Source organism: Nerophis ophidion, linkage group LG16, assembly GCF_033978795.1.
Source record: "Nerophis ophidion isolate RoL-2023_Sa linkage group LG16, RoL_Noph_v1.0, whole genome shotgun sequence".
In the NCBI taxonomy this organism is placed as follows: domain Eukaryota; kingdom Metazoa; phylum Chordata; class Actinopteri; order Syngnathiformes; family Syngnathidae; genus Nerophis; species Nerophis ophidion.
Genome location: NC_084626.1, coordinates 41,261,595 through 41,283,248, shown reverse-complemented (window position 1 = coordinate 41,283,248; position 21,654 = coordinate 41,261,595). Strand labels below are relative to the sequence as shown.

Below are 21,654 nucleotides of genomic sequence, written 5' to 3'. Positions count from 1 at the left end.
TCCAGTCCATAGTGGATCTAACATAATAGTGTGAGAGTCCAGTCCATAGTGGATCTAACATAATAGTGTGACAGTCCAGTCCATAGTGGATCTAACATAATATTGTGAGAGTCCAGTCCATAGTGGATCTAACATAATAGTGTGAGAGTCCAGTCCATAGTGGATCTAACATAATAGTGTGAGAGTCCAGTACATAGTGGATCTAACATAATAGTGTAAGAGTCCAGGCCATAATGGATCTAACATAATAGTGTGAGAGTCCAGTCCATAGTGGATCTAACATAATAGTGAGAGTCCAGTCCATAGTGGATCTAACATAATAGTGTGAGAGTCCAGTCCATAGTGAATCTAACATAATAGTGAGAGTCCAGTCCATATTGGATCTAACATAATAGTGTGACAGTCCAGTCCATAGTGGATCTAACATAATAGTGTGAGAGTCCAGTCCATAGTGGATCTAACATAATATTGTGAGAGTCCAGTCCATAGTGGATCTAACATAATAGTGTGAGAGTCCAGTCCATAGTGGATCTAACATAATAGTGTGAGAGTCCAGTCCATAGTGGATCTAACATAATAGTGTGAGAGTCCAGTCCATAGTGGATCTAACATAATAGTGTAAGAGTCCAGGCCTTAATGGATCTAACATAATAGTGTGAGAGTCCAGTCCATAGTGGATCTAACATAATAGTGAGAGTCCAGTCCATAGTGGATCTAACATAATAGTGTGAGAGTCCAGTCCATAGTGGATCTAACATAATAGTGAGAGTCCAGTCCATAGTGGATCTAACATAATAGTGTGAGAGTCCAGTCCGTAGTGGATCTAACATAATAGTGTGAGAGTCCAGTCCTTAGTGGATCTAACATAATAGTCTGAGAATCTAGTCCATATTGGATCTAACATAATAGTGTGAGAGTCCAGTCCATAATGGATCTAACATAATAATGTGAGAGTCCAGTCCGTAGTGGATCTAACATAATAGTGAGAGTCCAGTCCATATTGGATCTAACATAATAGTGTGACAGTCCAGTCCATAGTGGATCTAACATAATAGTGTGACAGTCCAGTCCATAGTGGATCTAACATAATATTGTGAGAGTCCAGTCCATAGTGGATCTAACATAATAGTGTGAGAGTCCAGTCCATAGTGGATCTAACATAATAGTGTGAGAGTCCAGTCCATAGTGGATCTAACATAATAGTGTGAGAGTCCAGTCCATAGTGGATCTAACATAATAGTGTAAGAGTCCAGGCCTTAATGGATCTAACATAATAGTGTAAGAGTCCAGGCCTTAATGGATCTAACATAATAGTGTGAGAGTCCAGTCCATAGTGGATCTAACATAATAGTGAGAGTCCAGTCCATAGTGGATCTAACATAATAGTGTGAGAGTCCAGTCCATAGTGGATCTAACATAATAGTGAGAGTCCAGTCCATAGTGGATCTAACATAATAGTGTGAGAGTCCAGTCCATAGTGGATCTAACATAATAGTGTGAGAGTCCAGTCCTCAGTGGATCTAACATAATAGTCTGAGAATCTAGTCCATATTGGATCTAACATAATAGTGTGAGAGTCCAGTCCATAATGGATCTAACATAATAATGTGAGAGTCCAGTCCTTAGTGGATCTAACATAATGGTGTGAGAGTCCAGTCCATAGTGGATCTAACATAATAGTGTAAGAGTCCAGTCCTTAATGGATCTAACATAATAGTGTGAGAGTCCAGTCCATAGTGGATCTAACATAATAGTGAGAGTCCAGTCCTTAGTGGATCTAACATAATAGTCTGAGAATCTAGTACATCGTGGATCTAACATAATAATGAGAGTCCAGTCCATAGTGGATATTTTTTTAACACTGAATACAACTAAATGCATGCATTTTTAAGTAAGACCAACATTTCTAGAGTATAATAAGTCTCATACGTTTTAATAACATTGTTATTCTGAAGCAAACCAACGATAAATAAAACAATTCTTACCGTTAATGCGACTTCTTGAACAGGTGCGGTAGAAACCGGATGGATGGATTAAAATGCATGAGAATGTTTTATATATGAACGTTATTTTTGACATTGTGATTACCAGCGGAATTATTCATTACTTACCGTGTTAAGCAATGTCAGCTAAGATTTATCTGAGAGCCAGATGCAGTCATCAAAAGAGCCACATCTGGCTCTAGAGCCATAGGTTCCCTACCCCTGTTCTAGTCCTTCACTCTCACTTTCCTCATCCACGAATCTTTCATATTCCCTCAAATTAATGGGGAAATTTTCGCTTTCTCGGTCCGAATCGCTCTCGCTGCTGGTGGCCATGATGGTAAACAATGTCCAGATGTGAGGAGCTCCACAACCCGTGACGTCATGCGCACATTGTCTGCTAGTTCCGGTACAGGCAAGGCTTTTTTATCAGCACCAAAAAATGCGAACTTTATCGTGGATGTTCTCTACTAAATCCTTTCAGCAAAAATATGGCAATATCGCGAAATGATCAAGTATGACACATAGAATGGACCTGCTATCCCCGTTTGAATAAGAAAATCTCATTTCAGTAGGCCTTTAAACAAGTTGAAAACCTTATTCGGGTGTCAATTGTACAGAAAATGTAGTGTGTGAATTAGTGAAGTGAATTATATTTATATAGCGCTTTTCTCCAGTGACTCAAAGCGCTTTACATAGTGAAACCCATTATCTAAGTTACATTTAAAGCAGTGTGGGTGGCACTGGGAGCAGGTGGGTAAAGTGTCTTGCCCAAAGACACAACGGCAGTGACTAGGATGGCGGAAGCGGGAATCGAACCTGCAACCCTCAAGTTGCTGGCACGGCCACTCTACCAACTGAGCTATACCGCCCAGCACAGTACATAGTGTACTGTGCAATCTACTGATAAAATGTTCAATCAATCAAATAAAAAAAGACTCCTTGGTTGTCCACGTTCCCTCCGTTCTCACCTGCAAGAACTTGTCAAACAGGGTAGTGAGCTGTTCCGTGTACGGTTTCATGACTTTGGGGACCTGCCTGAGCCAGCATTCCGTGAAGGGCACAAGGCCCAAAATACTGGGCTCTAGGTAGATCATACCGCAGCGAGACACTGTCGCCGGCGAGGCCACAGCCAAGTCCTGCACCTCAAACATCATGGTCATGGTCTGCAGGAGGAAGAAAGTACTTGACTTAGTACACTCCAGCCGGTAGAAATGACAAATTAAAATAAAAAATGTCGCCGTACATCCAAAAGCTTGATGATTTCCCCTGAACTCAGGCAGAGTTTTTTGTTGTCATCCAGCACAGTGTTCATGTTCTCAATCCAAACCGCATCCACAGGGCCATCGAACATGTACCACTTTTTATCGTTGTCCATTACCGACGTACCCATCCGGATCAAAGAGGAGAGGATGCCATCTGTCCTGTGATGTGAAACGTGTCCAGGTCTTCAGAGTTTGAAATATTTTAGGTGAAGCAAAGTCTCACTTACCACTCATGAGTGAGCAAGTCGTACTCCCCGTAAAGCTGCCCCATGGTGATCGACTTGGGGTTGAGCACGTATATCTGAACTGCTTCATACAAATCGCCGCTGACGGACGGTTGACCCTTTAGAGCCGTTATCGCCGCACCGAGAACCTCATAACACTAAAACAAGAAATAATGAGTAGCGTGTTTTCCGGACCATAAGGCGCACTGCGGATGAGTGGGTCTATTTTCATAAAATTGCCGTCCCTGTACAGGCCACCTTATAAAATTAGCGTCACGAACAGGATTGGTGCACTAGATCAGTGGTTCTCAAATTGAAGGTATGAGATTTTTTTGTAAAATTCGAAAACTAGCAACAATTCAAACATCCTTCATAAATATATTTATTGAATAATACTTCAACAAAATATGAATGTAAGTTCATGAACTGTGAAAAGAAATGCAACAATGCAATAATCAGTGTTGACTGCTAAGATTTTTTTGTGGACATGTTCCATAAATATTGATGTTAAAGATTTCTTTTTTTTGTGAAGAAACGTTTACAATTAAGTTCATGAATACAGATGGTGTGAAGACTCTTCTTCGGCAATGTTTTCCCGAGGATGCGTCGAAGCAGAACACAGCAAAGGTAAGATATAAGGTATTTATTAAATCAATCAATCAATCAATCAATGTTTATTTATATAGCTCCAAGTCACAAATGTCTCAAAGGACTGCACAAATCATTACGACTACGACATCCTCGGAAGAACCCACAAAGGGGCAAGGAAAACTCACACCCAGTGGGCAGGGAGAATTCACATCCAGTGGGACGCCAGTGACAATGCTGACAATGAGAAACCTTGGAGAGGACCTCAGATGTGGGCAACCCCCCCCTGTAGGGGACCGAAAGCAATGGATGTCGAGTGGGTCTAACATGATACTGTGAAAGTTCAATCCATAGTGGCTCCAACACAGCCGCGAGATAATAAAAAGGCTAGGAACAAAAACACTGGTGTAAAGAGAAGGCAAACCAAAAACGCTAGTATGAGAACTAGGAAGTAAAAGTAAACAACTAAGCTGGCACGGAGGCACACAAAAAACAGAAAAACAATTCCTTAGCACATGAGCTGGAGTAAACAAATGGCTTAGCGTAAAAGCTAGCGAGAATATACATACAAAGATGAAGGTTGAGGGTCGTCACTGTTGCGCGTGGGCAAATTAGGGTTTCCGAGGAAGACTGAACAGAAAAGGCTGGCTTATAAAGGAGGGTGATTAGCTGAAGCAGGTGTGCGGTACGAGTGTAGCAGGTGAACTAATGAGTAACCATAGTGATGGACAAAACAGGAAATAAACGGGTCAGACTGAGAATGAAACAAAGATGGAAAAAACAAACATGTGAAGATCTGAGCAGCAGATCGCAACAGATGGATCTCTATTACAATCCCCAAAGAGGGCACTTTAAGTTGATGATTACTTCTATGTGTAGAAAATAGGGCTGTGAATCTTTGGGTGTCCCACGATTCGATTCTTGGGGTTGCGATTCGATAATATATCGATTTTTTTCGATTCGATTCAAAAACGATTCTGTATTCATTCAATACATAGGATTTCAGTAGGATCTACCCCAGTCTGCTGACATGCTAGCAGAGTAGTAGATTTTAAAAAAAAAAAGCTTTTATAATTGTAAAGGACAATGTTTTATCAACTGATTGCAATAATGTCAATTTGTTTTGACTATTAAACAAACCAAGAATATGACTTATTGTATCTTTGTGAAACATTGGACACAGTGTGTTGTCAAGCTTATGAGATGCGATGCAAGTGTAAGCCACTGTGACACTATTGTTCTTTTTTATTTTTAAAAATGCCTAATGATAATGTCAGTGAGGGATTTTTAATCACTGCTATGCTGAAATTATAACTAATATTGATACTGTTGTTGATAATATTCATTTTTGTTTCATTACTTTTGGTTTATTCTGTGTCGTGTTTGTGTCTCCTCTCTCCGGCTTCCTCCCACCTCCAAAGACATGCACCTGGGGATAGTTTGATTGCCAACACTAAATTGGCCCTAGTGTGTGAATGTGAGTGTGAATGTTGTCTGTCTATCTGTGTTGGCCCTGTGATGAGGTGGCGACTTGTCCAGGGCGACTTGTCCCCCCCCCTTCCGCCCGATTGTAGCTGAGATAGGCTCCAGCGCCCCCCGCGAACCCAAAGGGACTAAGCGGTAGAAAATAGATGGATGTTGAAGCACAGCACAATCCATCAAGTAGTGAGACTTCATTGCGTACCAAAGTGGTACTAAAACATTTTGATAGATTTGAGCGCCGTGTGTAGTTCTATATTTTCAAAGGAACATATAAAACGTTGGTGTTGTTTACTTGAGTCATATTGCAGTCTACACTTATCTTTTATGTGGGACTGCCATCATACTTCAGTCCAGATAATGTGCCATTTTGCAGACCTTAAACACACACTAAAACAACATTCATACTTCTGACTACGGTAGCCGTAATGCGCAAACAATCCATTAAGCGGTGCGGCTTCAAAGTCGTACTAAACCTTTTGAAAGAGCTGTGTGTAATGTTCTATATCAGGGGTGTCAAACTCAAATACAGAGTGGGCCGAAATTTTAAACGTAACAAAGCCGCGGGCCAAGGTTGAACAAATTAACCTTTTAATAGGGACCCAAACAAGTTTTGCATGAAATATTGAACAAGTAAGGCTTATATAACTTTAGTGACATGCAAAATCCAGTTTCAAATAATAAAACTAATAATTAAAAAAATATCAATGGCATATCAAATAAAACATAAATAAAAATGTTATGCCTTTTTTTACTATTTGCAATCTTCTGAGGTAAATATCCATTTTTTTTCCACAGGCTAATAATATATTTGAAAATAAAATAACAATTATGAATGAACCAAACATTCAAGCTTTGAAGTAGCAAGAGAAAATGCATGAATAAAACATTAATTTGCTGGAAGTTTCCCGGAAGAATTAGTGCTGCAAGGGGTTCTGAGTATTTATTCTGTTGTGTTACGGTGCGGATGTTCACCCGAAATGTGTTTGTCATTCTTGTTTGGTGTGGGTTCACAGTGTGGTGCATATTTGTAACAGTGCTAAAGTTGTTTATACGGCCACCCTCAGTGTGACCTGTATGACTGTTGACCAAGTATGCCATGCATTCACTTGTGCGTGTGTGTGTGAGTAAAAGCCACAAATATGTGACACGCTATTAGTATGGAGGAAAAGCGGACGTGACGACAGGTTGTAGAGAACGCTAAAGGCAGTGCCTTAAATGCACGCCCCCAATATAGTTGTCCAGGTGGGAATCTGTAGAAATTCAGGAGAATGGTTGCCCCGGGAGATTTTCGGGAGGGGCACTGAACTTCGGGAGTCTACCGGGAAAATTAGGACGGTTGGCAAGTATGAGTATTAACGGTAAATGCGGTGTTACAGCGGCACCGACGCTGTATAACATCGGCGGGCCAGCTCTAATGCTAAATTGAAATTGCCTCAAGGGCCAAATTAAATTACAAGGCGGGCCAGATTTGGCCCACGGGCCAGAGTTTGACACCCATGTTCTATATCCTCAATGGAATTAAAGTTTTTGTGTCGTTTACTAGCGTCATATTGCAGTCTACACGTATCTCTTATGTGTGACTGCCATCTACTGGTCACACTTATCATTACACCATGTACCAAATAAAATTGCTTCAAGGTCGGTAAGCACAACCAGAATTATTCCGTACATTAGGCACCATTGATTTTTTTAAATGAAATACTTTAAAGTGCGCCTTATAGTCCAGAAAATACAGTATATGAACCAAGATGACAGCACAGACCAAGACTCACCTTGGTTTTACCCGATCCTGACGGTCCCACTAACATCAGGCCATGTCTCACCACAGTGGTCTCATACAGTTGAATGCACTTACCAATGTATTCTGCAATCATACAAAACAGTCAACATAGGTCAAGACAGATGACATGAAAATATTGCCAAAAACACAAACAAACCATCCACATCTTTGAGGTTCATCTTAATGCATACAGTACGCATCGATTCCTCAAGTATGCCGTAATCAATAGGCTCCTGTTTTGTCTTTGGGAAAAGGTCGGACACAATTCCGTTGAAAAGCTTCAGGTCGTCTCGTAAAAATTTCGGGACGTTGACATCCTTGATGGCCCGCAGGCAGATCAACTCCTGGGATTTGGTAGGTTTGTTTAAAAGTGGTGGTTAACTGTATGTGACTTTTTACATTTAAAACAATACAAATATCATACCTCATTCATATTAGGATTTTCTCTCTTCAGATTTCCGGCAGCTGAGATGACGGACTTCACAGACCTCATTCCAAAATCGTAGTGATCCTGAGTGAAGAGCAACTTGATCATTCGAAATGTATACTCATCATTCTGTGCCTTTGAAATACAATAATTTCACACAATTTTACACCACCATTAACTTAGCCCAGGGGTCCGCAAACAAAATGTTGAAAGAGCCATACTGGACATAAAAAACTAAACACTGATCTGTCTGCCGCCGCAAAAAATGAAAAGCGGTTTATGAATTGAATTGAAGTACCCACTCAACCCTTTTCCCTCATTCCGGGGGTTGTGTGACGACTTTGAGGCATCGTTATGCGGGTAGAGCTCTTTCAGGGTGCAGCGTAAAGGTTAGAAGTATCGTTTTACTAAAACTAAAAACAGACTAAGAACAGAAATAACTTGCATTTGACACTAAAAGGCAAAACAAAGAGCTACTAGCATATGAGCTACAGAAACAAACAGAACACTTGCATGAGGCACAACAGGCAAAACAAAACCCTAGCATGGGAGCTAGGAAACACAAAAGGTTAACTAAGCACAGAAGTTAGCGAGTCCAAAAACAGATAGCCGAGTCGTCACTAGTGAAACGCAAATGGTATGTAAACTAATCAAGAGGAGAGAACGAGTGACCGGAAAAGGCAGGCTTAAATAGAGTCTCTGATCAAAAGCAGGTGTGCGAACAAGGCAGGTGAAAAATCAAGTTACCATGGTGACGAAACAATCAAGGTAGTGCACCAACTAAGGATCGAAAGAGTCCAAGGACAAAAAAGATACACAAAAGGACTCAAAAACCAAATAATGTATGATCCGGGCGGCAGATCATAACAGGTTGAGAGGCGCCTTCTCCACATTCAATGCATTTTCTTTATTTTCATGACTATTTGTCTATTTGTCCCGTATCCTCACCTGAGAGCTAAGCTGTTCAGAAGAGAGCGTGAACGTGCTGGTGATCTTCTGCGAGAGGACTTTGGCGTCAGTGAAGCCGAACGAGTACAGCGAGATCTCCGCGATCATGGCAAAGTTGGGCACCATCATGGCCACTGGACGAAACAGAGCCTGGAAGAAGAGATGATTGCACTTTGTCCGAATGGCTGCATCACATTATTCTTGTAGATTCAATCCGCATTTCAAACCTTGAGATTGTCTGGCAACTCTGTACGGCCAGCATAACCGGGATTCATGGTGATGAACACGGCGCAAGAGGGCACGAGGGGGATATCGGAACCCTCAAATTCAAACCTCTCTGCCTATGAACAGAAACTTTACAATCATTATTTTATGGACTCACAAGTTAGTTTTACACAAAACTATCCTGGATTAAAATCCTAATTGATGGATGTCAATAACGGCTGTTTAGAATGAGGCAAAATAACTTAAAGGCCTACTGAAACCCACTACTACCGACCACACAGTCTGATAGTTTATACATCAATGATGAAATATAAACATTGCAACACATGCCAATACGGCCTTTTTAGGGATAGGTTGATTGGCAACACTAAATTGGCCCTAGTGTGTGAATGTGAGTGTGAATGTTGTCTGTCTATCTGTGTTGGCCCTGCGATGAGTTGGCGACTTGTCCAGGGTTTAGCCTGCCTTCCGCCCGATTGTAGCTGAGATAGGCGCCAGCGCCCCCCGCGACTCCAAAAGGGAATAAGCGGTAGAAAATGGATGGATGGATGGATAGTTTACTAAATTGCAATTTTAAATTTCCTGCAAAGTATCCTGTTGAAAACGTCAGTATGATGACGCGTGCGCGTGATGTCTCGGATTGTAACGGACATTTTTTTCCAGCCCAATCCTAGCTATAAGTAGTCTGCTTTAATCGCATAATTACACAGTATTCTGGACATCTGTGTTGCTGAATCTTTTGCAATTTGTTCAATTAACAATGGAGACGTCAAAGAAGAAAGATGTAGGTGGGAAGCGGTGTATTGCAGCTACCTTTAACAACACAATAGAGATGCGGGTCGGGCGGGTGACATGACGAAAAAGTAGATTTTAAAAAGATTCGGGCGGGTGGCGGTTGAACCATTTGGAAATATATGATATACATGGTTAAGAGATCGGTAACTTTTACCGTTCAAAGAGCCATTTTGAACCCGTGTCACAAAGCGAAGAAGACATTAGTTGACGTAAACATTCTCAAGTATGTCTGCTGGCAGTCACCCAGTTAAGTATTAGGGCGTGCTATGAAGCCTTTACCTTTGACGCCTTCTACAACATGTACAATTTACTTGCAAGTCCAGCAATTTGTTGTGTTTGGCTTCCACTGACACACGCACACGACTGCAAGGCATACTGGGTGACACAGAGGACACTAATGGTTGTGACAAACAATTTTAACACTCTTAGTAATAATATGCGCCACGCTGTGAAGCCACACCAATTAAGAACGACAAACACATTTCGGGAGAACATCCTCACAGTAACACAACATAAACGCAACACAACAAATACCCAGAATCCTTTGCATCCATGACAATTCCTGACTATATTCTACACCCCACTAGCGTCGGTAAGGTGGGCGGGGTTGGGGGCGCGGGGGTGTAAAGTATATTGAGGAAGTGTCATGGATACAAAGGATTCTGGGTATTTGTTGTGTTGCGTTTGTGTTGTGTTGCTGTGAGGATGTTCTCCCGAAATGTGTTTGTCATTCTTGTTTGGTGTGGCTTCACAGTGAGGCGCATATTAGTAAGAGTGTTAAAATTGTTTATATCACAACCATCAGTGTACTCTGTATCACCCAGTATGCCATTCAATCTTGTATGTGTATGTGCGTAAGCTGCATACGGCATGCTGCTGGACTGGTAAACGGTTCGTACATGTTGTTGGAGGTGTCAAAGACAATGGCTTCACAGCACACCCTTATTCCCGTTACCTGAATGATCACCATTGGATATTCGCGAGAACGTTAGCGGCTCCGATTGCCTTCTTTACCTTATGACACGGGTCAAACTAGCTGTTTTAGTGGTAAAGTTTGGCGACTCCGGTTATATAATAACGGGCTGTTGCGATTCTGATGAAATGTTGGTTCGGGTGGATGGCGACTTTAGTGATGCGGTTGCGGATGATGTAATTGCCTATCCGCACATCTTTACAACACAAACACAGCCGGTGTTTCCTTGTTTACATTCCCGAATGTGTAGCTTTACTATGGAACAGAGCGGTCAAGCGAATATGGTTCCCGACCACATGTCAACCGGCAGGTTTCGGTGAGAAAATTGTGGTAATACGTCGGCTCTTACCATAGACATGAGCGGAGATTAAGTCGTCCCTCGTGTAAAAAGAGGCAGCTGCGACTCTCTTGCCTCCTCCGTGGCTTCCCTCAGAGACACTGGCGGTCACCACACCTGTGGCCACACCCCTCCGACTTTCAGGTAGGATAGTATAATCTCACTACAACACTAGTAACACAATAAGCCAGGGGTCGGGAACCTTTTTGGCTGAGAGAGCCATACAAGCCAAATATTTTTAAAAAGTACTTCCGTGAGAGCCATATCATATCTTTTTAAGGCTGAACACAACTAAATGCGTGCATTTTTAAGTAAAACCAACATTTTTAGAGTATAATAAAATAAGTATTTTATTCTTTTTAATAACACTGTTATTCTGAAGCGAACCAACAATAAATAAAATACTTCTTACCATTAATACGAGTTCTTGAACAGGTACGGTAGAAACCAGATGGATGAGAATGTTTGATATTTTGAACGTTATTTTTGACACTGTGACTACCAGCAGAACTATTCATTACTTAACGTGTTAAGCAATGTGAGTTAAGATTTATCTGAGAGCCAGGTGCAGTCATCAAAAGAGCCACATCTGCCTCTAGAGCCATAGATTTTCCAGAATTATCCTAGTAAATGTGTCTAATAACATCTGAATCGCTCCCACTGCCCTTTTTTTTTTTTCTTTCTAGTCCTTCACTCTCACTAGCCTCATCCACAAATCTTTCATCCTCGCTCAAATTAATGGGGAAATCGTCGCTTTCTCGGTCCGAATCGCTCTCGCTGCTGGTGGCCATGATTGTAAACAATGTTCAGATGTGAGGAGCTCCACAACCCGTGACGTCACGCGCACATCGTCTGCTACTTCCGGTACAGGCAAGGCTTTTTTATTAGCGACCAAATGTTGCAAACTTTATCGTGGATGTTCTCTACTAAATCCTTTCAGCGAAAATATGGCAATATCGCAAAATGACCAAGTATGACACATAGAATGGACCTGCTATCCCCGTTTAAATAAGAAAATCTCATTTCAGTAGGCCTTTAACTATGGCGCATGCATGCTCAAAACACCTCACTCAGTTACTAGACAAGCAGCATCTCACCCTTTGTTGTTGGGCCTTTTGTATTGTGGTGATCTGTTGTGCCACCACAGACAACACCTCAACATCTATACGATTAAACTCATCGAAACATGCCCAGGCACCAGAGCTGCACAAGACCAACGAGACGTATTTTTAAACTAAAAATGGTGACAATAAATCGCATTCATTGAAAAAGTGACGGTTAAAAAAAACAATAACTTACGTGGCCAAACCTTTGAGGAACTTGCCCATCGCCATGAAATCTAACTGGTCGGAGCAGTTGAAGACCACAGTCTGGATGGCAAGAGCCTTTCCCAGATCTTTAGTGGTTTCTGTCTTTCCTGTGCCCGCTGGACCTGCGGGGGCTCCTCCAAACTTCAGGTGGAGGGCTCCAGTCAGCGTCAGGTAGCATCTGAGAAAGGTAGCAAAAAATCAGGGGTGTCCATTGATTGATTGATTGATACTTTTATTAGTAGATTGCACAGTACAGTACATATTCCGTACAATTGACCACTAAATGGTAACACCTGAATAAGTTTTTCAACTTGTTTAAGTCGGGGTCCACGTTAATCAATTCATGGTAAACCTTTTGACTTGGAGGCCGCATTGTGGGAATAAAATTGGCCGAAAGATGACTGCATTTAAAATAACATTTTATATATATACACATATATATACACATATATATACATATACACATATATATACATATACACATATATATATATATATATATATATATATATATATATATATATATACATATATATATATATACATACACATATATATACATACACATATATATATACATATATATACATACATATATATATACATATATACATATATACATATATATACATACATATATATATACATATATACATACACATATATATACATATACATATATATATATATATATATATATATATATATATATATATATATATATATATATATATATATATGTCATCACTCTCCATTTGCACAACATTCTTGGAACATGAGCACACTTTACATCCTAAACCAGTGATGTGCAGATTGATACAGAAATAATGACACCGCCAATACCAGATCTTTATGCTCTAATATCGATTCTCAAATCAAAATATCGATACTTTTTATACTTTAGTTCAGTGGTGTCTAAACTTTTTACCACTAAGGGCCGCATATTGAAAGGTCTAAGTATGGGGGGGGGGGACATATGTCCGATAATATCGAACTGCCAATATTATCGGCCGATAAATGCTTTAAAATGTAATATCGGAAATTATCGGTATCTGTTTCAAAATTATCGGTATCGGTTTCAAAAACCTTAAATATATGACTTTTAAAACGTCGCTATGAACACGGACGTAGGGAGAGGTACAGAGCGCCCATTAACCTTAAAGGCACTGCCTTTGCATGCCGGCCGAGTCGCATATTATCTGTGGCTTTTCACACACACAAGTGAATGCAAGGCATACTTGGTCAACAGCCATACAGGTCACACTGAGGGTGGCCGCATAAACAACTTTAACACTGTTACAAATATGCGCCACACTGTGAACCCACACCAAACAAGAAGGACGAACCCATTTTGGGAGAACATCCGCACCGTAACACAACATGAACACAACAGAACAAATACCCAGAACCCATTGCAGCACTAACTCTTCCGGGACGCTACAATATACACCCCCCGCTACCACAAAAACATGCCCCCCTCAACCTCTTCATGCTCTCTCAGGGAGAGCATGTCCAAAATTCCAAGCTGTTGTTTTGAGGCATGTTAAAAAAAGTAATACACTTTGTGACTTCACTAATAAATATGGCAGTGCCATGTTGGCCTTTTTTGTTCCATAACTTGAGTTGATTTATTTTGGAAAACCTTGTTACATTGTTTAATGCATCCAGCGGGGCATCACAACAAAATTAGGCAAAACAATGTGTTAATTCCACGACTATACCGTATTTTTCAGAGTATAAATCGCTCCGGAGTATAAGTCGCACCTGCCGAAAATGCATAATAAAGAATAAAAAACCACACATAAGTCGCACTGGAGTATAAGTCGCATTTTTGGGGGAAATTTATTTGATAAAACCCAACACCAAGAATAGACTTTTGTAAGGCAATTTAAAATAAATGAAGAATAGTGAGCAACAGGCTGAATAAGTGTACGTTATATGAGGCATAAATAACCAACTGAGAAGGTGACTGGTATGTTAAAGTAACATATTATGGTAAGAGTCATTCAAATAACTATAACATATAAAACATGCTATATGTTTACCAAACAATCTGTCACTCCTAATCGATAAATCCCATGAAATCTTATACGTGTAGTCTCTTACGTAAATGAGCTAAATAATATTGTTTGATATTTTACGGTAATGTGTTAATAATTTCACGCATAAGACGCTCCTGAGTATAAGTCGCACCCCCAGCCAAACTATGAAAAAAAACTGCAACTTTTAGTCCGGAAAAATACGGTATATATCGGTATTGGTTGATATCGGAAAGGGTAATTAAGAGTTGGACAATATCGGAATATCGGCAAATATCCATTATCGGACATCTCCAATAAATATATATATATATATATATATACATACACATACATTAGGTCAGAAAAAGCACAGACGCTATATCATCCCTATAAGCCTGTTTCGCAGGTTTCCCTGCTCGTCAGGAGATTTTATAAAAATAAAATCCTGCAAAACAGGTTTGTAGGGATGATATAGCCTCTGTGTTTTTTCTGACCTAATGTATATTCCGTTCTACCCCGGTATTCAGCACTGTATAATGGATAAAAACAACAGAAACCTCCAGGCCAAAAATCAATCAATCAATCAATGTTTACTTATATAGCCCTAAATCACTAGTGTCTCAAAGGGCTGCACAAACCACTACGACATCCTCGGTAGGCCCACATAAGGGCAAGGAAAACTCACACCCAGTGGGACGTCGGTGACAATGATGACTATGAGAACCTTGGAGAGGAGGAAAGCAATGGATGTCGAGCGGGTCTAACATGATACTGTGAAAGTTCAATCCATAATGGATCCAACACAGTCGCAAGAGTCCAGTCCAAAGCGGATCCAACACAGCAGCGAGAGTCCCGTTCACAGCGGAGCCAGCAGGAAACCATCCCAAGCGGAGGCGGATCAGCAGCGCAGAGATGTCCCCAGCCGATACACAGGCAAGCAGTACATGGCCACCGGATCGGACCGGACCCCCTCCACAAGGGAGAGTGGGACATAGGAGAAAAAGAAAAGAAACGGCAGATCAACTGGTCGAAAAAGGGAGTCTATTTAAAGGCTAGAGTATACAAATGAGTTTTAAGGTGAGACTTAAATGCTTCTACTGAGGTGGCATCTCGAACTTTTACCGGGAGGGCATTCCAGAGTACTGGAGCCCGAACGGAAAACGCTCTATAGCCCGCAGACTTTTTTTGGGCTCTAGGAATCACTAATAAGCCGGAGTCCTTTGAACGCAGGCACACCTGTGAAGTGAAAACCATTTCACACATCCCAGAGAATGCCAAGAGTGTGCGAAAATGTAATCAGAGCAAATGTTGGCTATTTTGAAGAAACTAGAATATAAAACATGTTTTCAGTTACTTCACTTGTTGTTGTTAAGTACATAACTCCACATTCATAGTTTTGATGCCTTCAGTGACAATCTACAACATGGGTGTCAAACTCTGGCCCGCCGTGTAATTTCATTTGGCCCTTGAGGCAATATCAAATTAACATTAGAGCTGGCCCGCCACTGTATCACCACATTCACCGCTAATACTCATACTCGTCAACCCTCCCAATTTTCCCGGGAGACTCCCGAAGTTCAGTGACCCTCCCGATTTCCACCCGGACAATAATATTGGGGGCGGGCCATAAAAGCACTGCTTTTGGCGTTCTCTACATGTCGCCACGTCCGCTTTTCTTCCATAAAAACCGCGTGCCGGCCCACTCACATAATATATGCGGCTCATACACACACACAAGTGTATGCAAGGCATACTTGGTCAACAGCCATACAGGTCACACTGAGGGTGGCCGTATAAACAAGGTTAACGCTGTTACAAATATGCGCCACACTGTGAACCCACAGCAAACAAGAATGACAAACACATTTCGGGAGAATATCCGCACCGTAACACAACCGGACAAATACACAGGACCCTTTGTATCACTAACCGCTACCACCACACCCCGCCCCAACTCAAACCCGCCGCCGAAAAAAGGCATTCAATTTGTGTTTTTATTTTATTTGATATGCCATTGATATTATTTAATTACTATTATTTGAAACTGGATTTTGCATGTCACTATAAAGTTATATAAGCCTTGCTTGGACAATATTCAATGGAAAACTTGTTTGGGTCCCTATTAAAGGGTTAATTTGTTCAACCTCGGGCCGCGGCTTTGTTCAGTTTTCAATTTTGGCCCGTTCTGTATTTGAGTTTGACACCACTGACCTATAGCATCGAAACTGTACCCACTATTGACATGCAGTGCTGTTTTCAAGTCTTAAACTATAGAAATTTGAGATGCCCGATAATATCGGTCTGACAATATCATCGGCCGATGAATGCTTTAAAATATGATATCGGAAATTAACGGTATCGGTTTCAAAAAGTCAAATTTATGAGTTTTTAAAACGCCGCTGCACGGAGTGGTACATGAACAAAGTACAGAACGCCAATAAACCATACAGGTCACACTGAGGGTAGCCGTATAAACAACTTTAACACTTGTTACAAATATGCACCACACTGTGAAGCCACACCAAACAAGAATGACAAACTATTTCGGGAGAACATCCGCACCGTAACACAACATAAACACAACAGAACAAATACCCACAACTCCTTGCAGCACTAACTCTTCCGGGACGCTACAATATGAAAATACAACATGATGCTGTACTCTTCAGCATCTACATGCTGCCGCTGGGTGACGTCCAACTCTACATGCCCCTAAAGCTGACCAACACGCCGGACTGTAGTCAGTTGGAAGCGTGTCTTAATGAAATTAGACAATGGATGTCCGCTAATTTTTTGCAACTTAACGCCAAAAAAACGGAAATGCTGATTATCGGTCCTGCTAGACACCGACCTCTATTTAATAATACATCTTAAACATTTGACAACCAAATAATAAAACAAGGTGACTCGGTAAAAAATCTGGGTATTATCTTCGACCCAACTCTCTCCTTTGAGTCACACATTAAAAGCGTTACTAAAACGGCCTTCTTTCATCTCCGTAATATCGCTAAAATTCGCTCCATTTTGTCCACTAAAGACGCTGAGATCATTATCCATGCGTTTGTTACGTCTCGTCCCGATTACTGTAACGTATTGTTTTCAGGTCTCCCCATGTCTAGCATTAAAAGATTACAGTTGGTCCAAAATGCGGCTGCTAGACTTTTGACAAGAACAAGAAAGTTTGATCATATTACGCCTGCACTGGCTTCCTGTGCACTTAAGATGTGACTTTAAGGTTTTACTACTTACGTATAAAATACTACACGGTCTAGCTCCAGCCTATCTTGCCGATTGTATCGTACCATATGTCCCGGCAAGAAATCTGCGTTCAAAAGACTCCGGCTTATTAGTGATTCCTAGAGCCCAAAAAAAGTCTGCGGCCTATAGAGCGTTTTCATTTCGGGCTCCAGTACTCTGGAATGCCCTCCCGGTAACAGTTCGAGATGCTACCTCAGTAGAAGCATTTAAGTCTCACCTTAAAACTCATCTGTATACTCTAGCCTTTAAATAGACCTCCTTTTTAGACCAGTTGATCTGCCGCTTCTTTTCTTTTTTCTCCTATGTCCCCCCCCTCCCTTGTGGAGGGGGTCCGGTCCGATGACCATGGATGAAGTACTGGCTGTCCAGAGTCGAGACCCAGGATGGACCGCTCGTCGAGACCCAGGATGGACCGCTCGCCTGTGTATCGGTTGGGGACATCTCTACGCTGCTGATCCGCCTCCGCTTGGGATGGTTTCCTGTGGACGGGACTCTCGCTGCTGTCTTGGATCCGCTTTGAACTGAACTCTCGCGGCTGTGTTGGAGCCACTATGGATTGAACTTTCACAGTATCATGTTAGACCCGCTCGACATCCATTGCTTTCGGTCCCCTAGAGAGGGTGGGTGGGGGGATTGCCCACATCTGAGGTCCTCTCCAAGGTTTCTCATTGTCAGCATTGTCACTGGCGTCCCACTGGATGTGAATTCTCCCTGCCCACTGGGTGTGAGTTTTCCTTGCCCTTATGTGGGTTCTTCCGAGGATGTCGTAGTCGTAATGATTTGTGCAGTCCTTTGAGACATTTGTGATTTGGGGCTATATAAATAAACATTGATTGATTGATTGATTGAAAATAAAGAAAATGCATTGAATGAGAAACGTGCATAACTTTGTGCGCGTAAAAAAAAAAATCCTGGGAGAATTGATCCCAAAGGCCACAAACACATAGGGATGCGAGAATTTTTGCAGGGATTCGTCACTATAAGACAGGACTATTAGATAAACAAGCATACTTGTCTGTGAGTGGGGTGATGACCAGTCGTCCAGAGTTTCCAAGGTACTCATATCCATACAAGAACTCGGCATTCACCGCTCGGATGTACAAGTCCTCTCTGGCCCAGTAATATCTACACAAACAAATATCATGAGCGTATAAAAGCAGTGGGTTTAGGAAGGGAATAAAAACTGAACAGACCTGAGCTGACTAATCCATTCGAAGTCATTGACGCCGGACACCCCCTGCTCCACCAGTTTGGCCGCCACATCTTTAGCATGCACCTCGATGACGATGAGAGCAGACAACACGGCTCGCTGCATTTTGGACACGCCACTTCTCACCAGATGCACCAAGTTTCCCAGCTTCGCAAAAACGATGACAAGGTAGAACCCAAGTGCATTTCACAGAAAATATATACACATTGCACACGGGACAAATGAATATACCGTATTTTTCGGACTATAAAGCGCACTTAAAAATCATTTAATGTTCTCAAAACTCGACAGTGTGCCTTATAACCCAGTTCGCCTAATGCAGTGGTTCTCAAATGGGGGTACTTGAAGGTATGCCAAGGGGTACGTGAGATTTTTTTTAAATATTCTAGAAATAGCAACAATTCAAAAATCCTTTATAAATATATTTATTGAATAATACTTCAACAAAATATGAATGTAAGTTCATAAACTGTGAAAAGAAAGGCAACAATGCAATATTCAGTGTTGACAGCTAGATTTTTTTCGTGGACATGTTCCATAAATCATGTTTATGTTTAAAATATCATATTTTTTTTGTGAAGAAATGTTTAGAATTAAGTTGATAAATCCAGATGGATCTCTATTACAATCCCCAAAGAGGGCACTTTAAGTTGATGATTACTTCTCTGTGTAAAATCTTTATTTATAATTAAATAAATAAATGATAAATGGGTTGTACTTGTATAGCGCTTTTCTACCTTCAAGGTACTCAAAGTGCTTTGACACTACTTCCACATTTACCCATTCACACACACATTCACACACTGATGGAGGGAGCTGCCATGCAAGGCGCCAACCAGCACCCATCAGGAGCAAGTGTGAAGTGTCTTGCTCAGGACACATCGGACGTGACGAGGTTGGTACTAGGTGGGAATTGAACCAGGGACGCTCGGGTTGCGCACGGCCACTCTCCCCACAGCGCCACGCCGTCCCAATTAAAATTAACAATTGAATCACTTTTTTATTTTTAAACAAGTTTTTAGTTATTTTTATATCTTTTTTTCCAAATAGTTCAAGAAAGACCACTACGAATGAGCAATATTTTGCACTGTTATACAATTTAATCAATCAGAAACTGATGACACAGTGCTGTATTTTACTTCTTTATCGCTTTTTTTCAACCAAAAATGGTTTGCTCTGATTAGGGGGTACTTGAATTTAAAAAAATGTTCACAGGGGGTACTGTACATCTCTGAAAAAAGGTTGAGAACCACTGGTCTAAAAGCCGTAGATGTTATTGTCACATATGCATACACAGTAGATAGCAGTATTATCCTATTTAAGAGTGTCAAAACATTGCTGTTTACAACAGACGAACTGCTTTACGGTAGACGAAAACGTGACTGCTGTTGTTGTGTGTTGTTGCCGCGCTGGAAGGACATTAAAGAGACTGCCTGATAAAAGGTTGAGAACTACTGGCCAAATGTACGGAATAACTCTGGTTTTGCTTACTGACCTCAAAGCTATATTATTTGGTATATGGTGTGATGATAAGTGTGAGCAGTAGATGGCAGTCACACATAGGAGAGAGGTATAGACTGCAATATGAATCAAGTAAATAACACCAAAATGTTGTATGTTCCGTTGAAAATATAGAATTTCACGCACGGCGCGCAAAAATCGATCAAAATGTTTTAGAACAACTTTGGTAAGCTATGAAGCCGCACCACTTGATGGATTGTACTGTGCTTCAACATAAGAGTGTTATTATGGTGCGTGTAAAACATACCGTATTTCCTTGAATTGCCGCCGGGCATATAGTATGCGCCTGCCTTGAATTACTGCCGGGTCAAACTCACTTTGCAAAATAATTAGCGCACGGGTGACACTTCCCCTGTCATCATTTTCAAAATGGAGGAGGCTGATTTCAATACCGGTAATTTGAAATCGCATAAAGGGAAGAAGATTAAGAGCTATTCAGTAGGATTTAAGGTCCAAGCTAATAAGAACTGTAAGCAGCTATGTTTTATTAATATACCTGTGGAGCCGACGGTCCGACAGAAAGGCAGGGCGAGGAGACGGCGAACGAGCGGAAGAGCGACCCGGACTGAGGTTTTGATGAAAAATAAACAAAGTCAAACTGCTCAAGCCATGTCCTTCCTTGGTGGTCATGGGAACCCGCAAGACGACGGCTTGAGACCGTCACAATACCGTAGCTGTGTCTGTCAAATATGAGTCATTAAATGAATCCCGCCTCCTGGTGGTAGAGGGGGCTAGTGATCCTTCTTGCGACTAATCAGCTGCAGAAGAAGTGAAATGAGTGAGGTGATATGTGCAATTTTTTACTGGTAAGTGCCGGAGTGAGAAGAGGTTTTAAAATAATTAGCGCATGCTTACTTTTATCGCATGCCTTTGGTAAGCGCAGGAGTGACAGGAGGTTTTAAATTAATTAGCGCCACGGCTGCAATTCAAGTAAATACGGTATCTGACGTTTTTTTTCGCAATATTTTACAAAAGCAAGTTTCCTTACCCTCTGGTACCTGCTGATCTGTATTTGGGATCTGCATAAGTTCTGAAAATTTGCACGCGTCCGCCTTTGTAGTCGATAAGCTTCTTCTTTTTCTCTATCTACTTGTTATGGGACATTCATCATCCGCTGTTGCCATTTCTAATATAAAGTAGTGTAAAGTTCTTACTTAAAGCTGTCAGTAAACTCGCCATTAGAGCGCTAAAACATACCGGTGTAGTGAGTTTACATTATTCACCCAAGGAACTTCAGCTAATCGAGAGTTCCAGTCGGACGCTTTTTCACGGGACACATTTTCGGCGGCGTTGTTATTTATGGGGCGG

The 21,654-nt window shown here is 41.3% G+C and overlaps 1 protein-coding gene across 1 annotated transcript in view; it reads right to left on the bottom strand.

Annotated features, from left to right (window-relative positions):
• The window catches only part of dnah1 (dynein, axonemal, heavy chain 1), a 172,912-nt gene that overhangs the window by 110,209 nt on the left and 41,049 nt on the right, over positions 1-21,654 (bottom strand). Inside the window, exons 26-37 of the mRNA XM_061875243.1 lie at positions 18,809-18,972; positions 18,627-18,740; positions 12,326-12,514; positions 12,124-12,229; positions 8,924-9,037; positions 8,697-8,846; positions 7,746-7,832; positions 7,479-7,665; positions 7,314-7,405; positions 3,475-3,629; positions 3,229-3,406; positions 2,954-3,148 (exon numbers count right to left, since the gene is read on the bottom strand). Coding sequence (XP_061731227.1) covers positions 2,954-3,148; positions 3,229-3,406; positions 3,475-3,629; positions 7,314-7,405; positions 7,479-7,665; positions 7,746-7,832; positions 8,697-8,846; positions 8,924-9,037; positions 12,124-12,229; positions 12,326-12,514; positions 18,627-18,740; positions 18,809-18,972 — 1,731 coding nt within the window. The remainder of the gene's footprint in view (positions 1-2,953; positions 3,149-3,228; positions 3,407-3,474; positions 3,630-7,313; positions 7,406-7,478; positions 7,666-7,745; positions 7,833-8,696; positions 8,847-8,923; positions 9,038-12,123; positions 12,230-12,325; positions 12,515-18,626; positions 18,741-18,808; positions 18,973-21,654) is intronic.